The 14,986-nt window shown below is 26.8% G+C and overlaps 1 protein-coding gene across 1 annotated transcript in view; it reads right to left on the reverse strand.

Moving 5' to 3' along the window:
* LOC111619911 (solute carrier family 12 member 2-like) overlaps window positions 1–14,986 on the reverse strand; it is a 105,310-nt gene that overhangs the window by 25,945 nt on the left and 64,379 nt on the right. The window contains exons 7-16 of the mRNA XM_023361735.1: window positions 13,944–14,068; window positions 13,252–13,464; window positions 9,867–9,974; window positions 9,628–9,751; window positions 7,367–7,468; window positions 7,127–7,282; window positions 4,086–4,185; window positions 3,892–4,003; window positions 2,343–2,477; window positions 175–281 (exon numbers count right to left, since the gene is read on the reverse strand). Of these exons, the coding sequence (XP_023217503.1) occupies window positions 175–281; window positions 2,343–2,477; window positions 3,892–4,003; window positions 4,086–4,185; window positions 7,127–7,282; window positions 7,367–7,468; window positions 9,628–9,751; window positions 9,867–9,974; window positions 13,252–13,464; window positions 13,944–14,068 (1,282 nt within the window). The remainder of the gene's footprint in view (window positions 1–174; window positions 282–2,342; window positions 2,478–3,891; window positions 4,004–4,085; window positions 4,186–7,126; window positions 7,283–7,366; window positions 7,469–9,627; window positions 9,752–9,866; window positions 9,975–13,251; window positions 13,465–13,943; window positions 14,069–14,986) is intronic.

The following is a 14,986-nucleotide window of genomic DNA, read 5'->3' on the forward strand; positions in this document are numbered from 1 at the left end:
CCCCAACAGAAATTGCCCTGTAGATTGATATATAGTAATGCTACTGATATATTCACATATCTACATGGTAAAAATAATTAATATNCAGTATTACTATTATTATCTCCATTAATTGATACAATTAACAGAGATTAAAAACAAACATAACATTAAAAAATAGGAATTAAAACTTACTGTATTGTGTTAAAATATTCTAAAGTCTCTTCAGGATCACATTCTTGCCAGTTTGACTTGTATCCCATAAACACAACATTGGGACGAAGTTTTCCAACACCAACAAGCTTTAATAATAAATAAACAAAGTAATGTAAAATGCTTTCAAAAATATTAAAAACTATCTAAAAAATTAATGTAAAAAATTTTCTTTCTAGAATATTTTGACTAAAAATTAGAAATTCTATAATATTTGGATTTTTCAGATTATATTTACAGTGGTATCTAGTATTTCAAACAATTCTAACTTTGAATGCTTCAGAGTTTAAATGATGTATCAAAGTTCAAACTGAATGCAAAGTAAAAAATGCACTGCAAGCATAGAATAAGCTTATGAGCAAAGAATACAATTTCAAATTAGCAATAATATGTTAAATTTTACAACTATAAACATCCACAACAAACCCGATACTCATCTTAAATTTAATACAAGATGGCACTTAACACCTTCCTCTATTTGTTAGTAAGTTATAATTATTATTACCAAATTATAGCCTGAAAATATATGGCAGTTGAAGGGTTAATTTCACAACTGTTATAATTAAAGCAGACATCTATGATAAGTAAAGACAGCTGTTAAAAGTATGCAAGACACTTTCTGTTCAACTCAATATTATCTTTACTTATTAATCATGGCAACTGAGAAGTGTTTGGAAGCAACAAAGTCTACTGTAACAAGAGAGAAAGGCTGTAATATTGATGATTCAGATGAAAAAAGAACTTCTTGCAAAGCATAAAAGAGGGTCTGGTACACGTGGCGAATCTGGCAGCAATGTGTAAAATGCCAAAGTCAACGGTGTGCAATCAGTAAATGCAATTTTCATTTTATTTGACAATATTTATATTGTTTTCATGTTTTAATTTATTATTAGGGCATTTAATTGTGTTATTTTTACCTTAAATTATGTGTATTTGCTATTTTAAGTATATTGAAATTGGTATTGTTTAAGGTCTGGGAATGGATTAATTTTCTCTTCATTACTTATAATTATTGGGTTGTTTGGAAGTAATTTCGTTTTTTTTTTTTGCCACTAGATGGATTAGTCATATTTTTCCCGCCATTTTCATTCTAAACCGTATTATCATTATATATTTTGACAGCTAGCATTGTAAGGCTTAATTGTCATATTTGTATGTGCTCATTGCATTTTAAATATATCTTTCTTATCAAAATCATTATATTAACATTGAATACATTTTTAACAGGATTTTCAAATGAATGACAAAGCTGTTAAAATGTTCATAATTGTATATTATATTTGAATAAATTATTACATTAGGAAAATCTTGTTTTTTAATATTAAGCATATGGGATATGTATGAAAAATAAGTTTTTTATATGAAAATCATTAATAAATCAATAAATAAATAAAATTTCTTGAAAAGTTTCTATGATTTTTACATAAAAGTTTTTATATACAATAATTTAATAGTCATAATTTAATTGTTCCTGTTTTATACCATTTTAAAACAATATGTTGTTATACTACAAATACTGTATTAGTAATAAATAAATTGTATTATATAAAAAAAAATTAAAATAAAGCAAGATGTGCTCACACAAAGTATTAAAAAAACAGTGCTTAAAAACTGATCACAAACTCAAGAAATCAAAAAAGCCATAACAAATTGCAGCAAGTCATATTTACAGGTTTATTTTTTATTATATTTTATGAGCAACTTCAGTTGTGTTTTAAAAAAGGGCTTTTACTCTTATAACAAATGCTGATTTTTGTTATAAATTTTATTTTATTTATATTATGAAAACTTCTTTTAATTTTAATTTACTTGCATAAAATAAACAAAAAAATTGTTACCTTGATATCTATTTATGTATTTATAGAATTGCATTTAAAAATTCTAATATATTTTTACAGAATAATTGTTTTAATTTATGTAAATATTTATGTACATATGTATTTCCAAGTAAATTATAACTGTATTCTATTGAAAAGTTATGTTATATTAAATTAATTTACTTTATGAAAAATATTTGACTAAAAATAAGATTGTTATTATCTGATTAACTAATCTTTAGATAAAAGTATAGGAATATCTAAATAAAAATTAACAATATTTATTTAATTAAAAATTATGCAAACTTAAATCAGTCTTTTAATTATCTTTACCTGTATCAGATTGCGAACACCACGTGAAAACACATCTTCTTCTATCAAACTATAAAATGCCTTCATTTTTCGTTTTTGAAACCAATTATAAGCTTGTTTTGTTTGTGCTACTCGATAACGTTGAGACATAGGTCCCTAGATTTAAACATAAACAAAATTCTTACATAATAATAAACTAATAGAATATCAAGAAATAAATTATTTATTATACTTATTTTTCAAAACCCACAAAATAGTGTAAAAAAATTAGAAAATTTTTCAATTTAACAGAAATATATTTCTATAATTATTTGTATCATTAATTTATGACGAAAAGAGTTATCCTAACTCACTTTCTTAGGATCAAGCACTCAACTTGTAATACAAAAAAATGAGTAATTAATGATTCAATTTTCTGTATTTATTTTTCCATAGTAATGCATTAGATTAATGTATTGAGAAAAAATAATATAAAATTTTTTAAAGTTTTAAACAGTGTTTTTTTTTTATTAAAGTTTATTGAAATATTAAAAATAATATTTCTCAAAATTGCATTGAAATATAATTCTACTTTACAGTAATAAAATTAAATCATTTATTTCCATATAATAAAAATGTTTAATGAAAACTAAATCAAGCTTTTCATCAATTATTTTTAAACTAAAAGTGATTGTAATAAATTATTGTAAAATTACTTTGATATCAACTGCTATAAAATAGGAGAAAATTTAGGATAAAAGATAACATTTATTCAATTATCTTCAAATGATCTACTAATAAAAATATATTGAAGTTTCTCTTGTAAAATATATTTATGAAGAATATGATCTATGGAATATCAAACTGAAAATATGTCTAAAGCAATATGATAAAAAAATGCAATCTATGTAAAATATTTGCTTTTTAAATTGCTCTAAATTATATACTTTTTCCATCCTATTGGTCCCTCTTTGGGTATTTCTGAATCTGCAAATGTGACTGTACATATGGTACAATATTGATGGTATTCATAGTATTCAAATTTATTTTTTATCAATTAATATTCAAGCTCTTCAATGTTTTCTAGTATTCAATTATCTAAATATTTGCAGATTATATTCACTCATCTCTAATTACTATACATAAAATAGTTACTTTAGATTTGAGCAAAGGTAAATCTAAATGATGGATCTATCTAGTATCTAGACCTACATCTTTAACTGGCTTAGATATCTTCTTTTTAAAAAAATTCAAAATTGTTAATTATTTTTTATTGGTTTACAACTTCAAAATTATGATGTATTTGGAAATGTCTGCTTTCAAATAAAAACTATACTGCTTAATTTCACTGCTTAACAATATCAGTTTGAGAGCATCATTGTCAATTAAATTATGATTGCTAAATATTAAAATTTTACCAAATATGCTTAATTTAAACATAAGACACCAAAACAGGTTATGAAAAAGATATATTCATTATATATTAAGAACATTAAACAAATTTTTTAAGGACAGTTATTTTAATTTTAATTAATTAATTATTTACATTTATTTTTAAAAACATTTTCCTTAAATATATTAATTCATTTACCTTAACAACATGACCACATACTACCAATCCCAACTTCTTACAAATACTATATGCAAAGTCAGCTAGTGGAGGTCTGCTATTTGGATTTCCTGTTAATACTAATATTTGAGGCCTAAAATAATAATACAAATTTAATTTTTTCAAAATGATATATTCCTTTAATAAATAATTAAAATATATAATAATTTTATTACCTATAATTTTTTACATGTTCTTGAACCTGATTTAATTTAATAACAGCTTCAAGTGCAACTTTGTATGTCTGAGCTTGTGTTGATGATCCCCAATTTACATCTATAATAAAAATTTTATAAAGTGAATTTAAAAGAAATAAAAGCCATTATTTAGTGTTTCTCATATGTTAAATAAGATATTATTAAACATGAAACTATAAAAAATACATTAATTTTATTGCATTTTATAATAAAGAACAAAAATAAAGAATTTTTATTCTTTAAATTTTCAAAGAATTGTACATTTATAATCTTATAATAATTGTGATTTATAATTTTATACATAAAAATATTTTGATGTAAACTCGAAAAAATTTTTTTTTCATTTCTCAAACCTGAAGAAGAGTTAGAAAATAGCTCATAAACATTATTCCTACACAGAGTCATCCCTAAAGCTCAGGCAACTCAGGTGTTAGCAGCAATTAAAGAAGGAAGCATAATTTGTGGCAGCATAAAAAAAAAAAAAAAGGCAGCATAATGTTAAAATTTAAAAGAAATGAATCATTTTTATGATTTTTTTTATTATTTATATCTGTAAATGTGTATTTTAAAATCAGAAATTAGATTAATCTTTGGACAAGTGATATTCCAACAGCGTGAGGCAATGTTAATTGTTTTATATTAAGTGGCATAAAGAAACTAGTCTGAGGGCTGCATATCTGCTAGGGATGGCCCTTGATCTACATAAACATTTATTGCTGGAGTAAAGGTTGTATTATTTTTGTTCAATATGATATTCCAGTTAAATTTTAATACTTTTTGGACCTGATTAACTCAAAATTTCAGTTGAAAAAAAATCGTGATGCCAAATGAAATAACAGAAATGTGATGCTAGGTATAAAAAACATGTAACAGGTTTAATATCTTTTTGTGCTTTTGGATAATTCCATAGCAAAATGGATAAGTCGGGATTACTGCAAGGAATAATAATTATGTTAATTTTATGACACATACAATAGCTATATACAAGCATTTTGAAAATATTAAGTACTCAATATTAAATATGCTGAATTGCTTTTCACAGCATAAAAATATTTATTTAAAAGGAAAAATTAATTGTATCTTTTTGAAAATCACTTTTTTTGTTCAGTTTTTCTTATAGCTTCAACATATTTATAATAATAATGTTAATTAATACTACAATATAAAATGTTTTGATGTTATTTTCATATATTAACAAAATTTAAATCAATACTTATTGAATTACTTTTTCTTCAACATTTTGTTCTTTTAAACAAATCTTTTCTGTATTTATTCTTTTTGTTAAAAAGTGCTTCATATCAATCACAATGTTTTTCATGAAATATTTATTTAGAGATGTCTAATGCATGATTTTTTATAATCTCAACCTCATTTTCATTTTAAAATTTTGTTGAAGTTGTGTAATCACCTTATTTAAAATAAAAATTTTTTTATTGTATAATCTGCATAACTGAGTGATTCAAATAGTTTTAAAATTTGTTTTATGTTTGTAATGTAAAGATGGCTACCATAATAGCTAATACCATTCATTTCTTATTTAATAAAGGTACACAAATTTTTCATTTTCTAATGTCTAAAAACTATGAGAACCAAACATGCTACTAAATTCAAATTTTTTCCAATATTTCTATATGATTCCTGATGACATTATTTAAAATATATTGAAACTACTCAAAATTTTTATGTTTAATTTTCTTTACAGATTTCTGAAAGATAAATTTTTATTAACACTAAAAAATTATTTTTAAAATGCCAACTTTCACTTTTTTTTTTTGTCATGCCTTTATCCAAATCTGTTTTATTATGGTTTTTTCAAAAATATCACAAACTAAATATATTATCTGCACATTATCCATTCAAAATAGTGTTTATGCTGATAAAATGTTCTATCTGAGATCTATGTAGTTCTCTCTCTCTCTCTCTCAACAATTTGAATATTTTATTTTAGATAAATATTTTCTTGAACTAAAGTTTATACATATCTAAAACTTACTTCCAACTTAAACCAAAACGGTGCTTACATCAACTTTATCGTCTTTCACTAACGTTTTCGAACCTTTTGGTTCTTCCTCAGGTGAAAAAAATGGGCAAACCAATTTACATTCGATTAAGCTGATCTTTTCTTGAAAGAATTCCAAAAATGGAACATCTCCGAAACTCGTGTAATCATCGTCCTCCTTTGCGGCTGCGCCGTTGTGAGCCTAACTTTCATCTCTTCATGTGTTATATATCAGGGTTTGCCACGCTACTGATAATGATATTTTATCTTTGCTGTTGATACAATTGTTACCCTGATAATATACACCACACACCAGATGCACCATTTGCATTTGATGGAAGCAGTTTATATACACAAAGCAGCTCAGAGTAACAATTGTATCAACAGCAAAGATGAAATATCATTATCAGTAGTGTGGCAAACCCTGGTATATGACACATGAAGAGATGAAAGTTAGGCTCACAACGGCGCAGGCGCAAAGGAGGACGACGATTGCACGAGTTTTGGAGATGTTCCATTTTTGGAATTCTTTCAAAAAAAGATCAGCTTAATCAAATGTAAATTGGTTTGCCCATTTTTTTCACCTGAGGAAGAACCAAAAGGTTCGAAAACGTTAGTGAAAGACGATAAAGTCAATGTAAGCACCATTTTTGGTTTAAGTTGGAAGTTTTAGAAGTTATGGTGTGTTGTGGATGTATATTGTTTATACGTATCTTTTAAAAGTTTATCCTTTTACTGATTAATATTTATTTAATCAAATACATAGTCTGTTATAGAATTTAATAAATTGTACTTAGTTTAAATCAAATTTATATTAAAATTAAATATAATATTCTTATTTGTCAAACACAAATCAAATTTAGAAAATAATACTTTTATCTACTTAAAAAAAAAAGACATGTATCAAGTACTGATTTATAACTGAGCCAAGTATGACATGAATAGTATAAAATATCAATATTTAGAGATATAATCATATTTTCATTCTTTACATTTAGTCAAATAATTTTTAAATAATTACCTGGTTTTCTATAATATATATAAATATATAATGCTAAAATAATAGCAAATGTAATTAAAGCAGTCCACCAATTCATAATAAACATCACTGCTAAACATAATATTGCACCTAACAGACTCAACCAGAGATTATAATACTTGAATGCTGGACGAAATCCTGGAAAAATTATGTAACAGTTGAGTCATATTATATATTAATCATTTATCAATGTTTATTTAAGTGATTTAAAAAATAACTTACCTGGTGATCTAGCAAAGGAAGCATGAAAACATGAAAAATTAATCAAACAATATGCAGCCAAAAAAAAATTTGAGATAATTGGAGCAATTTCATTCAATTGACCTAAAAATAAATAAATATCATTAATTCTAAATTAATTTATTGATTAATCAAACAATATAGAAAGTACATTTTAAAATAATAAATTTTATGTCATGATAAAATATTATACTTAAAATTTTCTTCTAATTTCCATTTTTAAAAAATTACTTTTCTGTATCTGTGTTTTAGAAATTCTATTGTTTCAAAGTCTCAGAATCTTAAAGAAATCACAATATAATAAAATATTTTCTGAAGAACTTTTTTCAATAGAATAAATACAATTAGAACAGATATTATTCAACTTCCTATAAAAAATTCTAAATTCTAAAAACGTTTAATGCTTAATAAAGATTTATCAAAACTTATAATTTGAAATTGCATCTATTAATATATTCACATTAAGATTAAGGAATCATGAAAATGAAAATTTTATCTTAAATTTAATAAAAGTTAAATTTTGTCAACTAGGTTGATATTTTAATAGTTAAACAAGAGTGATACTACACCGGGTTAAAGTAAACAATAAATGTACCGGCGAGCCTGTTACTGATGTGCTTCTCAGAAAAACAGAGCATTATGAACATTTTCGAACTTGGAAGTTCTTCTTCAGGTAATTAATGACTGTTAAACGAATGCAATTCAAATTAAAGTTAAATTAGAATGCCATTCAGAATTCTATTGCGTGGATATCGATAACGTCATTCAGGCACTCTTTTAATGGCTGTAGATTATTGTAAGTTCTTGTCTACGAGCACCTGCCATAATTCCATTAACCATAAGAATGAAATCACCCTGTCAACAGCATGGCAGGCATTCTTAGACAAGAACTTACGATAATCTACGGCTATTAAAAGAGTGCCTGAATGACATTATCGATATCCAGGCGATAGAATTCTGAATGGTGTTCCAATTTGAATTGCATTCGTTTAACAGTCATTAGTTACCTGAAGGGGAACTTCCAAGTTCGAAAATGCTCATAATGCTCTGTTTTCTGAGAAGCACACCGGTAACAGGCTCACCGGTACATTTGTTGTTTATTTTAATAGTTGTGACTTTACTTAAAATTGTTTTAATAGAAAGAACATTGATTATCTTACATGTTACAAGAAAACTACTTTAATAAATAAAACATTTTAGATATAAATTTTAAGAACATTTAAAAAATTTATGAAAGTTTTTGTGATCTAGAAATATTCATCTAATAAACTGAAAATTCTGCAATTATATNAATGTTCTTCGTAGTGACGGTTGAGGGGTTATAGGTAATATGAAACCATATTTCCTGAATATGCGTGTTATTTTTAGTGAGATGGTGCCCAGGTACGGTATTGGAGAGTTTATTATCTTTAGGCTTTCTTTGTTGCAGAGGAAAGATTTTGGAAATAATTTGTTTTTGACCCGGTTGTAGAGATATCGATATTTGGAGTTGGAATATCCAGCGTTGTGCATTGCTCTTTTGATAATTTGTAATTCTTCATCAATTAATGTCTGGGAAGATGGAATGAGGAGCGCTCTCCGAATAAGTGAAGTAATAGCGGAATTAATAAAGCTCGGGGGTTGGAAAGCAGTTACAGGGATAATATCTGGTCCTCTGTTGTTTTTGTGGTGCACCGCAAAAGTTAGCTCCGGATATCTATGCACTTCTAAATCTAAAAAGGAAATTGTGTTTTCTTGCTCCTCTTCTACAGTGAAATTTATAGTAGGATATATTGAAGCTANGAATAAGTGAAGTAATAGCGGAGTTAATAAAGCTCGGGGGTTGGAAAGCAGTTACAGGGATAATATCTGGTCCTCTGTTGTTTTTGTGGTGCACCGCAAAAGTTAGCTCCGGATACCTATGCACTTCTAAATCTAAAAAGGAAATTGTGTTTTCTTGCTCCTCTTCTACAGTGAAATTTATAGTAGGATAGTAGAATTAGCGAAAAAGGTGCTAGAACAAGATTATCTTCCACTTTGGAACCAGGTTAAATTACTTAAGCATTGCAATGATCGTAGGCAAATTATATCTTCCATGTCATAAATTAACAATGTGATTATAAAATGTCAACAAATAATTTGATAAGAATTAAAGAAACATTTTCTTATAATTTAAAATTATTCATTGAATATTATATAATACTAGAATATATTTAAGTGTTAATATTTAATTAATAATTATATTATTAAAATAAGTTTCTCACCTATTGCAATACAAGCAAGAGCAATAACAAAAGCCAAAAGGTATGCCCGACGAGGTTCAGCATTTTTTCCATAACCTTTGGCAAATATATGTATGTGTGGAAACAAGTTATCTTTACAGAGTGCCTAGAAAAATTTTAAATAATTTATAATCTTGTTGCTGTTTACAAATTCAGTTTTTTTACAATTTGTGATATTAATAATCAGTTGTCTAAGTTGAAAAATATGTTTACATATTTACCTGAAAAACTTTAGGTGCACTGACAAGACTTGCTAATGCAGAGGAAAGTGTAGCAGCAAATATACCTGCATAAATTATTGGACCAAAAGCAGAAACTTGTTCCATTACCTATTACAATAAATTTCAAAACATTATTATAAATAATTTAAGCAACAAGTAATTTATATGCTGTTTAAAAAAAATTATTATTGTTTATGACTTGCCAGAAAATAATTAAAAATACTTTATACAGCAATCAATGAAAATCTAGTGTAATATGCATAGTAAATATGAAAATATTTGATAAATCTATACTAATATATAAAGCAAGAGTATTTGTTTGTTCATTTGCTATAGGCAATCTTGGAATCTATTGAACCAATTTTTAAAATTTTTTTGCTGTTGGAAAGCTTATTTCTTCTAGATGAACATAAGCCATATACTATTTTTATATTAAAAAAGAAAATGCATGAGACTGATGTTTTTACCACCGCATTTGTCTTGCATCATTGTTTATCTGCTCCATTCAAGGTCAATCCGCTTTGCCACCTGGTGGGCTTTTTAAACTTCGTTTCTTATAATAATACTCTTACGTTAATATAAGTTACATGAAACATACTCTCTTGCTTGCAAACATGATGTCTGCAAGCAAGAGAGCAACTAGAACTGCCACTGTTAGGGTTCCATATTTAGAGGCAAATATCTTGCAAAGGGTTGCACATTGAACTTTTCTTTATTCTTCACTGATAAATATCATTAGAATTTCTAACCACCATGCTGGGCTGTCTGTTAAATGCATGATAGGCTAAGTGGAGCTCATAGTGTGACTCCCTATAGAGCCTAAAAGTAGACTGATTTCAGAGAGGCAATATCTTGCAGAGTGACATATAGAGGTATGGTTCCTTTAACCTTCTGCTCCTATGGCATGCTCTACAGTTCTGTTAAGGTCCCAACAGTGTTATTCACATCATAAATCTTATCCAAATGAGTTTTATTGACAATAAAATGCCTAAAAGAAAGTTGCATTCTCACAAAATACACCTGTGTCAAGGGATCATTGTATAGTTATTACTTTCTGATGTATGTAAGCTACCTTAAAACTCAGACCCCTAACTTCTTCCTGCTGATTTCATCTTCCCTATCCCTTTGACCAATCTGAACCAAATTCTGCATAGTTACTCTCTGGTACACTATGGGAAACATGGACTACCATAAAACTCAGACCTTCTCTCTGCTTTTTCCTCTACTCCCAAACCCCAAACCTTTTGAGTGATCTGGATAAATTTTGAATACAGTTGACCCCCCTATAATTACGGTCCCAATAATTACGATTCCTATAAAACTGCGAAAAAATTGTGACGGTATCCGTAAAAAACAGTAAAAAACCCCCTATAATTACGTTAAACGTCATCAGGCAGCCGAACTACTTTCCCGCCGTCCGTAGCGCCACGCTACGGAGAGATTTCTATCGTCTGGACAGTATTATATAAATTATATATAAATTAGGTACTGTACATATAATTATATATTAATTATATATAAATTAGGTACTGTATATATAATTATATATTAACTTATTGTAACTTTGTTATAATTAAATATATAATTTCCGCCGTCTAGCGTGGCGCCACGCTACGGAGATTTTTACGCTAACTATCGTCTGTTCAGTATGTAAATTAGGTACCGTAAGTCTAATACAGTACTGTAATTTTATACATTTCTTGTGAAAGAAACATTTCTTATTCAACGGCGATTAAAATTATTTATATTAATGATGTTTCCGAAGTTCAACGAAGTTTTCGCAGAAAAATAAATTATCAGAAATCGGCTGAGGTTTGGTGTGCTGCTTCACGACGAAAACAAGCTTTAGCAATGGGGTTGTCGAATGGTGCATACTCGGTAAGTAATCCTACAATTTTTTGTTTATAGCGTAGTTTATATGAATTGTTTCCAAAAAATATATACGTATTTTGGAAATGTTGAGTTGGATTAGTCTAGAATTGATTATTTTATGGAAGAAAACCTTTCAATCAGCTGTAGTCCGTAAACTTTACATGTGTCGGGCTGTGATTGGAACGACTCGTAAGAAATCAGATTCCTAAAAAATGGAACGTATCTATGATCATATAGGGGGGTCGACTGTAGTTAGTTTTTACAATCCTCCAAAAAAAATAAGCTACTTTAAAACTCAGACCCTTACTCCTTTCTGTGGTTTCATCCTCACAAATTGACAAACTCTCTGACTAATTTGCACCAAATTTTGCATAGTTACTCTCTGCCATCTGGTGGGAAACATATACTACTCTATATTGAGGATAACTCAACCCCCTCCGAGTTCTTGAACAATACTGAGCATTCTTTGCTAGTAATTGTATACAATTAATATAATACAGAACAGATAACCTTATAATGGATATTTAGATTAACTTTATTCAATAAGTTTATAATAATTAATAAATAGATATTTGAATAAAAGTTTTGACATAAACAGAAAATTCAAAAAATTTTTTGAACTAGTGCCTCACAATTCATATGAAAAGATTTTTGAGTTTATTTATGTCCTTAGCACAAGAATCAATACAAAATTAAAACATGAACATAAAAATATAACTAAAACCTCTCAAACAAGCTTACAAGTTAGGTCTACAGCATAGATAGTAGCAAATAAGATGATTTGTTAAATTCTATAAATGAAGTCAACATTAGTTATTTATGGACTTTGAATACATAAAAACTAATTGAAGTATTAAACAATTCTTTCAATTGTCTTCTGAAAAATATTAATTACATTCTGTAGAATTAAAGTAAGGTTATTGCTTTGTTTATGGGAACCATTACTCCCTTTGATTACAGATTTGCAAAACTGAGAAGTTGCTTACAAATTAGTCTAAACTTTGATCATTTAAAAAATTCCTCAAAATAATTTTAAGATATACTTTTACAAAAAAAGTTTACATTAAAAATTGCCATAAATAAGAAAATTATGTTTAAAAAGAATCAAGTAAATAATATTAATATGGAATTTTTATAAATTATAAAGTTTTAAATCATATTTTTAAATTGATGAATTGTATTATAAACATTTTACTTATATTATAATCATAGAATTTTTCATTTGATGCAAAATATAGATTTATTAAAATTATTGTACTGTACTAATGCTTTAACACTTTATTAATTAACCATACTATTTATTTAAATTAATAATTTAATAAAATATTAATACCATAATTTTATAAATATAGGAGTTGAAGCGTGAAAGAATTTATAGGTTTAAAAATATTTTAATGAAATAATGTTATGCTTAAATTTTATCATATTGATAATATGGATTTAAATACCATACAGTGATGATATATTAAAGTTATAAAACTATATTATAACAAAAACAAAGTAATAAAATTACCTGATAATTATTCATAAGACCATATTTGCAGTATCCAGATTCTGCAAGGCTGCAATTACGTATCAATTCTACTGTTCCATTCTGAGCAAAAAATTCCACACCATTTGCATCGCGATATACAGTTGCTCCAGCAATTACAGCAAACAGTATATAACTCAATGTACTAATAAATATTGCTAAAAATGTTCCTTTTGGAATGGAATGTTGAGGATTCTGTAGAACAATTTTTATATTAATAACTAATATTTATCACATTAAATTATAAAATTCAAATTATTTCAATAAATAATTATCAAATGGAGACAAAAAAAATTTTCAAATTAAACAATAAATTGTTCAATTTGAATATGTAGAACCTGAAACAAGCATGTAAACTAGGCTGAAAATGTTTGTTTTTAATAAAATATTGCTGGAAGACATAATGAAGTTAGAGATTAATTATTGTTGTGATCACAAGTACTCATAGAAATGATAAGATGATACTAAGACTGATCATGACTGATCAAATTTTGAAATATAGCATTACATTCATATTTAAATTTTGTAACTTCTGAGTTGAATTCGGACATTTCAGAACTTGTGCAATATTAAAGCTGATTTTATAAATTATCAAATTACATGTAAATTTTAATAATGCCATACTTCTGTTCTTTGTTTCAAATTAATTTATCACTAAAAGAAAATTCACTTACAGCAAGATCACCTGATATATTAGCTCCAGCTAATATTCCGGTAGCAGCAGGGAAATAAACAGAAAACACAGAAAAAAATGTTTCTCCTCGAAAATGTGGTTTAAAATTTTCAGAGGCAAGGGATACTAAACATAAAAATATACATTTTATGTAAATGTGAAACTTTTAATATAGCTTATTTAAATTAATTTCATTTTTATGTCATTGTTATAAAATATAAATAATTCCTTAAAATATTTATATCAGAGATAATGAGTTTAATTATTACAAATATAATATAACAAAATCTATAAATTTTAAAACAAAACATATTAATATTATAATAAATATAATATCATGTATGTATACATGAATATACAACAGTATACATAGTAATGACATAAATGATATGACTCATATATAAGCACAAGGTAATTCAAAAGTCAATTAACCATTTTAAACAAACAAGTCTACAAAAACCTGATACATTATAGTACTAAAGCCAACCACTGCTGTATGCTATCGGGCTATATAATAGCTATATAGTTATATATACTGGAAGACAAGATTGGACCAGAGGTCTGGGTAGCATAATTGGCAATGCACCCGCATGATAAGCGGCAGTTGCAGGTTCGAGTCATGCTCCGAGCCAATTATTTTTTTCCAGTTTAATTTAAAATTATAATTATTAAATTTATTACGAGATGGTGCCTAATGCTTCCCTCTAATGTCAAATTGTTTGGTAATTTATTATTATTATTATTGTGTTGGATTTAGTGGGTTATTATTATTATGTTGGGTTTAGTAGGTAATACTCGGTTTAAACCGGTGGCTGTGTAATATGCCGGACCAGAGTCAAGGCATAGCAACCAAAACAAAACTAAAATTAAATGTGTGTGTCAGTGTCTGTATTAAGGAATTTCCTAACAATATGGCATGTATTCAATATAGCGGCCTTCTGTAGTGTGATGTATGTATTTCTACTCAATTGTAATGTTCCCAGGCTTTTGTGTAGCATGTGTGGTATCACACCTGTACAGGAGAGAACAACAGGTACAATAACT

The sequence above is a fragment of the Centruroides sculpturatus genome, unplaced genomic scaffold (genome assembly GCF_000671375.1).
Source record: "Centruroides sculpturatus isolate CEXI.00-Female unplaced genomic scaffold, Cexi_2.0 scaffold160, whole genome shotgun sequence".
Classification (NCBI taxonomy): Eukaryota; Metazoa; Arthropoda; class Arachnida; order Scorpiones; family Buthidae; genus Centruroides; species Centruroides sculpturatus.